Source organism: Daucus carota, chromosome 1, assembly GCF_001625215.2.
Source record: "Daucus carota subsp. sativus chromosome 1, DH1 v3.0, whole genome shotgun sequence".
Classification (NCBI taxonomy): Eukaryota; Viridiplantae; Streptophyta; class Magnoliopsida; order Apiales; family Apiaceae; genus Daucus; species Daucus carota.
The window spans coordinates 53,064,286-53,076,903 of NC_030381.2; the positions used below are offsets into that span (position 1 = coordinate 53,064,286).

The window sequence follows — 12,618 nt, forward strand, 5'->3', positions numbered from 1 at the left end:
CACTGCGCAACTGACACCTATTAAAAATCACTTCTCCCCTTTCATTCGAAGGCGCAGACAACGAGAGAGATCGAGAGAGAGATATCGAGAGAGAGAGAGAGATGGAGGCAAGTGAAGGGCACATCACGACACCACCACCACCACCACCAGCTCCCTACACACTCCCACCCTCAAGCTATGCTAGTGAAGACATAATCTTTTGTATTGACACAGACAGTGAGTGTCTCAAAGAAATGAAAGTCGGCGGTCCTGCGGGTCCCTTCACAAGATTGGACACAATGAAGCAGTCGATTCTCATGTTCATCAATGCCAAGCTCGCTATTAACTCTGATCACCGCTTTGCTTTTTGTGCTATTGGGAAAAACACTTACTGGGTGAGTTTTCTTGTTAAAAATTCGATCTTTTTTGTGGGTTTGGTTGATTTTGTGATTCTTGTGTTTTTGATTGACTTGTGTGTGCATTTCGGTATCTGGGTTGCTTTTATTTTTTTGATTTGGCTTGTTTTTGATGGATTTGTGTGAATTATGTGTGTAGAGTGTAGGTTTATTGTTTTGTGTATAAATTTTATGTAAGGTATGAAGAGGGTTTGATGTATGCATGAGTTATCTGTGCTGGAATTCTGTGTTTGGATTTGCTGATTTTCTGAAAAGGCGGAAACCCTAGGTTGTTTTAGTTCTGATTTTACTTTTTTAACTGCCTAAAAGCATAGATTGAGTTTGGCTACAATTTTAATAGTTCAAAATAGGAACTTTACTTGTTTTTCTTTCATTTAAAGATTAGACTTGAAGGAAGCAACGAAGAGGGTGGGATTTTTTGTTGAATTTCAGTACTTTACTTGAGTAGATGCTGGTAAGCCCTTGCATTTTAAGTAATGAGGACAACATGTCAGCATCTTGACCCTGAAGGTTAACCTATTAAGATACAGATCATTGGTGTTCACCCTTTATTTCTGTCCTAGTGTTATCAGGGAGAATCTATGTATATGTGGTTTTCCAACAATGTACATGAACCTTGTGGTGTCAGGCTCATGCTTGAAATTTGCTTTCGACATGATAAAGCTTTGAAATTTGAGTGTAGCTACACTCTCACTTAATACAATTACAATCTGTATTACTTGAGTATGTATCTCTTGTTTTATCAACCAAAGGGAACCTGTAACACTTAACTGATGCATGCACACATGTTCAACCTAACTGATAAACTAGAATAGTCGGAAAAAGACTTTTTTTGCATATAAGATTCCTCTTTTTCTCCCTTTATCATATCATTATTCTTTTATATTTCCACGCATAAATGTCAAATTCTTAAAAACCTATCATGTAATTGACATTATATATTAAATGTCTCATGTTGGACTTATATCATTATTCTATTATATTTTCACACATAAATGCCAAATTCTTAAAAACCTGTCATGTAGTTGACATCCGTTATATATTAAATGTCTCAAGTTGGACTAAGTAATAAACAAGCATATAAAAGATCATCTCACATATGACGTGACACTACATGTGAACAAATCGAAATCAGCAATATCGATTGTGCTTTCTTTCCACGTATTATTGCCATATTGACAAACTTGTTATTTTATAGTGATTTTAATTTGTCTGCTTGTAGTGCCACGTGATATGTCAAATAGAATCTGTTTAATGGTCCTGTTCAATGCGTGTCATTTAATATATAATGCCACGTAATATGTCAGATTGAATTTTATTTTCTATATAGCCGCCTATTGCACATTTCATTTAATATAAAGGAAATTTAAGTACAAAACTGTTTTTGAATGAAATTCTTATTACGAAATCAGAAAAAAAACACAAGATGCCTTTTTCCAATATATTGATAAGCGCAAAATTATTTTAAAGTTGCAAACACATTTCTTGTATACTTAAATACCTCAAGTTTTGACCTTTTCAATCTGAAAGAGTAAACTAGTAAAGAACAACAAACCCTAGGGAGGAAGGAGAGAAGGAGAGCGTGTGTGTAATGTTTGAATGAATGAAAGGTAGTTATTTTGGGTTGATAATATTTTTAAGTTTTTCCGTGATTGATTATTGATTTATATTTTGGTCTGTTTCTGATGGATATATGGAGAGTAAATTGTATTATGTATACCCTTACATAGATTATAAACATGATCTTGTGCCCACACATCGATATATAGATTGTTATACGCATTAACATATCTGAATTTTGTTATAGATACATGGATTGTTATATTTAGAATATGTAGTATTGCAAGTGGTAATGTGGTATGTCAGTTGGTACAGATGCACTTTACTCTTATATAAATCATGTAGGAAAGTTCATTGTAGTGTGCTTATTTGGAAAAAAAAATTTGGGGGGTAAATGTAGATATATGCATACATTACGTCTAATGTTGTTTTAGTAACAAATCCCAAGTCCGAGTACCATTTTTTCTACTCTTATCTTTATTTAATAGTAGTGTGCTTATTTGGAATTTATTTTTTTGGTGGGGTGGGGGGTAAATGTAGATATATGCATACATTACATCTATGTTGTTTTAGTAACAAACCCCAAGTCCAAAGACCATTTTTTCTATTCTAATCTTTATTTAACGAACTAAAAGCATCAATTGAGTGTGGCCACAATTGTAGTACATCAAGATGGAAAATTTACTTAATTTTCTTTAATTGAATGATCAAATAAAAGGGAAGAAAAGAAGAGGAAGATTCATGTGGAATTTTTTTTATTTTTCTTTGCTAGATGCCTGGCAATTCTTCACATCTAAGTTTTAAGCTACCACTGTTATATATAAGCAAGACCAGATATCTTTATAATGATGAGAAACCTCTTTAAATCCTTTTGCCGATCATCTACAAAAATTTCTTTACCTTTCTCCTAATGAGTCCTTTATGCAATTTTGATCAATTAATGCTTCATACATGACCACGCCTCTAATACAAGCCGTTGGTATTATCATAGACTTGCATAAGCTCCGGCAGAACTTCATCTTAATCAAAGCATTGAATTAATATTTGTTGGTCCTTTAGGGCAAATATTTTCCTGTTGTATTCCTGTTGGTTGGTCAATGCAATTGTGCAATCTTCACTCAGATTAACTACAACTGGACAGAAAAGGCGGCTCGGTTATGCAAAATTTGTTATTAGTAGGCTAGTAGCTGGTAATAGAAAATGTTGGATCCAAAGCAGCAACCTGATAACTGATAAGTGTCCTAATGTTCACAGCTTTCTCAAAGTCCAAAAAAATGATTTTTATCATGTTTTCTTTAAGTTTCTAGAGCATTAACTAATCAAAACATTGAACATGTTTATGTTTTCTTTATGCAGCTACAGAAAGATTTTAGCAGCAGGTCCGATTTTGCATTCATAGCATTCACTAAGATCACAGAGCTTTCCTCGTCAGACCAAGCTGATCTCACCCAGCTATTCAGGGCGGCTGCACACGAAGCGAAAAAATCTCGTGCGCAAAATCGCATCCTCAGGCTGGTGAGCTGAATTGCACTCCTGAATTGCCACATTTATTTATTACTATAATATTTTGTTACTATGAAGCAGCATTCTGGTTCTTGTTAATGATAGAGAATGTCAGTTGTACTTTTTTATGAGTATCCTTCTATTTTTTGTTCGGTTGATCTCATGCAATCATTTTATACCAATGCAAGATGCCATGTGGAATTGAGATACATCAGAGACAAAATTGTAGCAAGTGTAATAAATATTGTAAAAATACATTGATACTTTGTAAAGATAATGTGAACGAATGAATTGGTGTTTTGAAGCCTTTGGAGCGGCATAATAAGTTTTGCATTTCCAGTATGTTAAATTGAACGAGCACGTATAGTAAAGGAAAACATTTGATACTTAGTCCTTTTACTCTTAAGTCTTAGGAGTGTCATTGAATTGGATAACTATATTAAGAAACTAGATCTAGGTTCTTACCTCCTATTTTTGTATCTGATGAATGATGATTGTTACACAACGTCACATTCTGCCAAATGGCAATATATTTTGGTTCCGTGCATTTGGGGACCCAGTTGCTATTTAGAGAGCAAATAGTCCCTTGGTAGTATATATATATTTCCTCAATGAAGATATAAGAACAGGTAGCTATCTGAGAAAGGAATAATATGTCCAATCAGAGGCGGAACTAGGCATAGTTTACGGGTTGAATGTAATTGTTTTTGGCAAGTGGCAGATTCTAATTTATCCTCCTTGTTATAGCAGATTGCATTTCCAACTATTTACCTTTAATGATAAAGGTACCCTTTATTGAGGGTCTATCTCATGGTTGATTTTGTTCTGCAACTTATTGTTACCAGCGGCAGGGTTTAAAATTTCATTAAGCATACAAGACTGATTGTGATGAAAATATGCATTTTGTATTCTCAACTTGCTGTTATTAACATTTTGATCTATTGCTGGTTGTTTTGATTGCTATAATTTTTCATCAAAAAATGAGTTAATAACAGAGTCATCAAGCCAGGCTCCTTTCTACCAAGATGTTCTTTATTCTCATATCAATAACTTACGTAATTATGGATTTATTATCACATGCAGGTTCTGCTGTACTGTAGATCTTCAGTAACTCCATACCATCGATGGCCTGTAACTGAGAAACTATTTACTCTAGATGTGATGTACCTCCATGACAAGCCTGGACCTGAAAACTGTCCTCAAAAGGTGTATGATGCTCTGGTGGACACCCTTGAACAAGTCAGTGAATACGAGGGCTACATCTTTGAAACTGGGCAAGGGCTGCCGCGTATAATCTTTCGCCACATGTGCGTGCTTTTATCCCACCCCCAGCAGCGTTGCGTGCAAGATGATATCGACATACCCAAGTCTCTCACTAGAAAGCCACCAGCCTCTGAGACAACCACAGGCAGTGAAGTTCAAGGCTCAAGCCAGTAAGTAAGCATGTATAATGTAACTGTTCAGCACACCCCTTCCCCGACATGGTACTTTGTACTCTGTAATGTGTGTGCGGAAGTGTAACTTTTTAGACTAAACCTTTTTTTTTTCTTGCAAAACTGTGAAGCTTAAAGCTTTCTAAAAGCTTCAAAGCTTTTCAGTGGACACCTAAAAGACTTGTAGTTTCATAAAGATGCGCGTGGTGTGTTATGGTTTACATGATCAGCGCTACAAGAGCTGCATGTTGTCGGATAATTTGCGAGATGCAGAACTTCAAAACTGCTTTAGTTCATGATATCCATATTTTGCTGAGATGCTATGCAGATGAATTAAAACGGATTCATGATAGAAAAATGCAGTATTATTGCGGATAGATAGTATTATTAGTCACACAAGTTGATATAATATCCATATAATTTGGTTACTTATCAACTACTGAGAAAACAAAGTCTTGCTCTTATCTGTCTGATTGTATATCAGTCTATCCACATCTTTTGGAATAATTATATTACGCTAATATTATTATTTTGATGCTAATCAACATCAACCATTGAGGTTAGAAATATGAAGAGCAATGGGGTTTGATGATAAGATGGTATTTACTATTTAGTATCTACAGCTGCAGGCAATGGTTTATCCATCTGTCTATTTTCTTATTGTCCAAGTCTCCAGAACAGTTTTCTAAAATATTTCTAAAATATAGTTTAATAAGTTATGAAATATTTTCTTACTGTCCAAGTCTCCAGAACTCTTGTTTACACTGAGAAAAGGACTCGCAAATATTTCTAAAATATAGTTTGATAAATTATCTTGAACTTTTCTTTTCTGAATAAACATTAAAATTTTATACAAAAAGAAAATTTTAAAAATAAACTATGAAATTATATTCATATACGTCTTAATATGCGTGTCGAGCAATGAAAAAGACCGTAATAAAATGAGAGGGAGAGGGACTGAGGGAGTATATACTATATAATAGACGGTCCTGTTTTCCGGCATCTGTATAACGTCCGAGATTATAACAATATTTTGTGACATTCAATATTATTTTTTTAACAGGTAAAATTTAGGAAAAATCATTGAAAAAATAAATAATCATTCTAGTCGTCCATCAGAAAAAATACTAAATATGATAAACATATGTTGTAATCTCGATTGTTAGATATATTATATAACAATTATGAATTATAGGACCCGTAGTAGAAATCACAGTTGCTCGTTAACAATGAAATGATAAAAGTCAGATACAAACTAAATTTTATAAATTGTTTTTCCGGTCAGCAACATCAGCTTAAGATTATTATACCGAGTGAACACCTGAGCATGACGGTATCTTCACTATTATACTCCCATTTTAAGAAAGTATAGTAAAAGTCAACTGGGACATTATCAATCTTTAACTAAAAATGTCCATGAAACGTTATTGATCCAAAGTGTTCTCAACTTGTTCAACTTAGCCGGTGTTTAAATGAAAAAGAATTGCATTTTAATATAGTTGTCTTCTTTTTTAATAAATTAAAAGGATTTGACCAAACTTTCATGCCCAAATATGGCTGTTCCTTTATCCACTCAATGACTCAAAGGGGTTATCTGCAGCTTCAATTTTGTAAGCATCGTACTGCTCGGATGCATGATATAAATTATGTGTTTATTTTCGTTTAAGTGAACTCGATTTTATTTGTTTATTAAAAAATTTGATTTTAGAGAAGAATTTTGTTCGTTTAGTAAATAAATATGTATATTTTACGGGTTTTGTTTAAACTCGGCTCGAATATATTTGTTTATGTTATTATATTCTTGACACTCGAAATTTCCTGCCCTGGACAGGACATGTACCTGGTCATGTTGATTTATGCCTATATTTGAAATCTCTCATCCAATTCCATGATATTTTAAAATAAAAAATTGTCAACAAAAGGAAGAGTTTCTTGATCAAACATGGGGACACCTAACATGTCCTTTAATTGAATCTTAGGGTAATCTAAAATAATAGTATTACCTTCATTTTATAATGGAGCCATTTAACTCCAGCTTATAATGGGGACGTTTAACATATTTTAACTGGAAAAAATTGATTATAAAGAAGAAGTCATTTTTGTTTTATGTATTTAGATGATTTTTTTATATTTACAATTTATTAAATATAAAAATTATTAATAATATAATAAATTTTATAAATTATCTTTTAAAATGGTTCCTACATATTTATAAAATCAAAATTTAAAAACAAATATAAGCCAATGAAAAAATTTAAATTTTCAACTTCTCAGATTCTAATTTATAAATTGTTTTCGACCCATAAATTTATTACACAAATGATAAGAATAAGCTGATTTTGGCTTATAAATCGAGCCCAGCTGTGTCATCAAGTTGTTCTTTTAGGCTCTTGAGAGGCACTAACTGCTATTATTTATTATTGGAAGCTACCAAGTTGATGGATAACTCTATAAATAGATTAATCCAACAGGCATTGGTTTTAAGTTTTAACTTTTATTAAGGTTGCAAACAAGAGAATTTTGCATCTGTTTGTATGGGGATCTGCATATCCACTGCATCTTATTCTTCTGAGATCTATGATATTGAGCATGGCCCTGAGAATGCTGTGTTTTATGAAGAAATGAAAGATGCAGCTGAAGAGAATCAATTACTCTGTTCTCTTCATTCTCAGCAAGGCAGTAAAGGGATAAATCAAGATTATGGGATCATATATCAGGTACAGTTATGTTTTGTTGAGAATCTTTAACTGAGTTACTGGTTTTTCACTATGTAAATGAAACTTGTATAACAGAAGATGTTCTAAGTTTAGACTTGGAAGAACTTTGCTGGTATTGTTGGCATTCTTGGTTTTAGCGGGAAGGAATAGAATGAAAAATTATGAACAAAATTTAAGACGAAAGAACGCGATGTTACGATAAGGGCACTTTTGTTCTTTATTGAATAGAATCATGATTTAGTTGCAAACCTTCTGATTATAGATTACCTTTGTTGTTTTCTTTATAAGGGCTATGGAATGGAAATGGGAACTTTCTGCGGAGTCTTTGATGGGCACGGAGCAAATGGTCATACGGTTAGTAAATTGGTTAGGAACCGGTTGCCTTCGTTGCTGTTGAATCAAAGAAATGATATCGTGAAGTACAATTCACTATCAAACGACGATAGGAATCTTGAGAACTGGAAAGAGGCTTGTGTTAGCGGATTCAGGGTGATGGACAAGGAGATTAAGCTTATGGAAAATCTGGACTGCACTTGCAGCGGAACCACTGCTGTTACTGCTATGAAACAGGTGCTTATTTACATAGGTTTTTGACATTAATGTAAAAACATTAATGCTTGTATGCATTTTAATTGGTCAAAATCTTTGCAGGGTGAGGACCTTGTTGTAGCTAATCTTGGTGATTCAAGAGCAGTTCTGGGAACGATTGGTAAGAATGGAATCCGGGCTGTTCAGTTAACCACAGACTTAAAACCATGTGTTCCCAGTAAGTTAGTCCTTATTTTCTTCCATTCTGAATCGGATTCGTAAAAGTTTTTGATCAGATAATCTGGGCGTACCTTGTGTTGTTATAATTGTGTCATTTGTGTTGTAGTGGAAGCAGAGAGAATTAGATCATGCAACGGTCGTGTGCTTGCTTTAAAAGATGAATCACACGTTCAACGAGTATGGTTGCCTCAAGACCAGAGCCGGGCCTGAGGGTGTGCAGAGTGTTCGACGGAACAGGGCCCTAAAATATCAGGGGCACATTTTTTTTATGTAGGTTTATATATATATGTATAGTCAAAATGAAAAAAAAAATAGCTAAAAAAGTAAATTTTATTTTTAAGATTAAAAAATTGTAAATGAAAAAAAAATTAAAAAATATTATACACTTCAATAATTTTTAAATGTTATCTTAAATAAGTTATATAAATTCTAAAAAAATACTAATATCATAATCATGTTAATAGAAATAAATACTTGCATTGAAAATAATGGCATTGAAAATTGTAAAAGTTACCCTGCTCTCGAGGTAAAATTCTAATTTAACTGCTAACTTCAATGACTTCATTAAAATTCTACTTATACTATTTTTTTTCTTTCTTAATGACCATATACAATATTATATCATTAAAATAATGATTCAATCTTTAGTAACTAATTTATTTTAAATTATATTTATTTTTAATTTATACATGCATATATATATATATATTAAATATGAAACAAGTAATTTAAATATAAAATGCATTGAATAATGGGTTTATATAATTTTAAAACAAGTATACCTCTAATATAAATTAAAATTGTTAAAGTTGCTGAAATCATACTTGAGGTCAACAATGTCGCATGAGAGATTGAATGGATTAGCACCGTTATCCATAGAAAATAGTTTGCTAGAGAATGTAGATTATAAAAATATTATTAGTGATTTTGCTTCAAAAAATGCTAGAAGAACAATTTTCAGATAATTTTATATTATTTATGTACTCTTTTTATTTCTCAACAATTTTCAGTTAATTTTTGTAATATGAAAAAAATATTTTATGCACTTTAATTGTGATATGATTTTTACAGTTTTGTGTCAATTTTTATTCTTTCATGTACTTATATTTTTAGATTATTAGAGCAGTATTAGGGCACACTTTTTACATTTTGCACAGGCACAATAAATCTCAGGCACGGCCCTGCTCAAGACGACTCTCCAGGCTTAGCCATGTCTCGAGCTTTTGGGGACTTCATACTCAAAAACCATGGTGTAATTTCCATTCCACATATCACGTATCATCGTCTAACATCTTCTGACCAGTTCGTGGTGCTTGCAACAGACGGAGTAAGCCTGCATTTCTCAAACAACTAAAATCATATCTCAAATTCCCTTCTATGGAACTAACAAGTTCAATTGCAGGTTTGGGATGTGCTGAGCAATAATGAAGTGGTATCGGTTATATGGGCCGCAAAGAGCGAAGAAGCCGCGGCTAAGGCAGTGGTGGATGCAGCCATAGTTGCATGGGAACACAAGTACCCAACAACAAGAAGGGATGATTGTACTGTAGTATGTCTCTTCTTTCAGAAGAGTGTGCATTACAACAGTAGAGCACAAACATGAGTTGAGCTTTAGTTGTGGAGTAATGTTTATTACCGGTAAGAGATTTATTGATTCCATATATACCAGTGTCATAATGCAGATTCAGTTCCATTCCCCTGAAAGAATCAGATACATCTAGCAATGTTAGTTACAGATCATTAGCACATAATATACTCGACTGGCTTACTGGGAACAAGATTAAAAGACTGAAAATATGCTTCAGATCCTCTGGTTTAACCTTAGTATCCATTTCTGGCTCGAATGGAATAGAGATGCAACATTGATGTAGACAATAACGGGAAACTATAAACGTAAATTCGTTCCAGAGTCGGAAATAGAACAAAGGACAAGATAATCATTATTAGTAATATTTATTCAGAAAGAAGCTGCTACTGAGTATTTACAACTCTATGAGAACATATAATTGTAAATTTCACAGTGATTCAAACTGATATAGTGTAAATAGAGCTTAAAAAATTCTTTCAAGTACAAGCTTGTCCAACCTTTAAGATTAGTATTTGTATCATCATTCCTCCAATATTAAGGTCCTCAGCTGTGATATATACGTCCATTACATTGTATCAGTCTAAAAGCGCGAATAGTATCAGTCTTAAAGCGCGAATCAGACTTAAAGCGCGAATCAGACTTAATCGGTGAAAGCTCTGGACAAGGATTAATTAAATAAATCAGTGACTAATAAGATGATTAATATTTAATCAATTCGACGAGTTATGGTACAGAGATTAATCGGATAATCACCGACTTCTAAAACAATGTTATATTTCTGTCGTTCTGTGTAATCCATACAGTAATGCCATATTTCTGTTGTTCTGTGTAACCCATACAGCACAACAGCACGACGTTACATACCTTGTATTCTATCGTTACATCAAACAAGTGAGAGCAATTAATTATTAAGGTAAAATCAATGGTTGATAACTTCGTACTGCTCCGCAAAATTGGTAATTTGAGCTTAGTTCTTCACCTCAAGCTTGGTCTTATGTGTAAATGTTCTCATAGCATTGCAGAAATTCCTATCATATTGATATGCATGATGCATCAACAATATTAACAATGCAATATATTTTCTCTAATTTATTTGTTCTTAGTATCAAGCACAATGCATTTCTTTGTTTCATCCATCACGATAAAGAGCTAATATCTGGTTAACAAATCGCAAATTTAACAAGAATCCGTATTCTGTAAATAAAGAGGTAATCTGGTAACTAATCACCATTTTAACAAGAACTCAGAATTTTGTGCTCATAACAGGTAAAATTCATATTCTGTTAATTAAAGAGGTACTAAGATCTGGTAACTAATCCCCATTTTAACAAGAACCCGAATTCTGTAAACTGGAGAGATCATATCAGGTTAACTAATCACCGGTTTACAATAACTCAAATTCTGTTAACTAATCAGCATTGAACATTTTGCAAGTTTATCGCAACAGATTCAGAATTTTTCGCCAACAAATTACCAATTAAGCATCTAAATGACTAATACACTGCTTAAGTTAACAGATTCAGATCTACAATTCTCACTAGCATTGACATAAAATCCAATTTATTTAATTATTAATTTACTTGAGCATCAACATCCAAATCAACAAGTGTAGGAAATCAAGCTAACAGATCCAGATCTACATAATACTAACAATTAAACAAACACAATAATAATATTAATAAAATCAATAATTGAATCAGTTAATTAAGTAATAAAAGCTACATAAATCTCACTAACACCACATCAAAATCTTCAATCAAAAACATAATCACTCTCTCTCACTTTCACTCTATAATACTAGCATATCATATAATACTTCTACTCTTTAGATCTGGAGAAAAGAACCGAAGAGAAGAGCGGCGACGGCGCAACCAACAGCGGCAAGCGACGGCGAGAGAGATCCGGCGGAGGACATCGGAGATGGCGCCGGTGCGGGAGACTCGTCGGCGACGGTGGATCCGATGAGAGAGAAGACGACGGCGATGAGCGCGATGAGAGAGATTGTGGAGTGAGAGAGCGCCATTGTTGAGAGAGATCTGTGAGTTTGAGAGAGAGTGAGGGAGAGGAGTGAGGTGGGAGGGGTTTGAGCTATTTTTGTGTATTTATGGAGGGATTTGTAGGTGTTGCTAGATGGGCCTGGGCTGATTGTATTTGGTAGAACCGAGATGAAATCATATGTGGCCCAAATCTAACAAAAATACTGGATTAAAAATTATTTAAAATTATATATTTAATATTTGAAATATAATTAATGAATATATTCTCCATCATTAAACTCTAATCTAAGGGCACAATGTACATAGACATACAGGTATTTATGGTTTTTGATTAAACTAGTGAAAAAAGCCGCGCTTCGCGGCGGCGTGATAAATTTTGATATGAATCAGAATTATAATAGGATAAAAATTATTTTGAGTCATCTTCCTATTAAACATATCACAAATAAAAAATATTATAATTGATATAAAAATTTGTTTAAGTGATCAACCTGTCAAACACAACACAAATAATAAAATTAGTTCGAACCCCCCCTCCCGTCAAAGACAATATTAATCCATAATTATTATTTTTATGATAAATTAAATATTATAATTTAGATCAAAATTAGTTTGAGCCGCTCTCTTGTCAGACACAATACTTATAACAAAACATTA

At 33.2% G+C, this 12,618-nt stretch overlaps 1 protein-coding gene and 1 pseudogene across 1 annotated transcript; both read left to right on the forward strand.

Annotated features, from left to right (window-relative positions):
- Window positions 1–6: 6 nt before the first annotated feature.
- On the forward strand, window positions 7–5,187 carry LOC108205472 (uncharacterized). Its single transcript, XM_017375449.2, has 3 exons — window positions 7–374; window positions 3,312–3,470; window positions 4,542–5,187. The coding sequence occupies exons 1-3, from the start codon at window positions 102–104 to the stop codon at window positions 4,893–4,895; spliced, it is 786 nt and encodes a 261-aa protein (XP_017230938.1). The 5' UTR covers window positions 7–101; the 3' UTR covers window positions 4,896–5,187.
- Window positions 5,188–7,294: 2,107 nt separating this feature from the next.
- On the forward strand, window positions 7,295–10,072 carry LOC108195705 (probable protein phosphatase 2C 72; annotated as a pseudogene).
- Window positions 10,073–12,618: the final 2,546 nt, after the last annotated feature.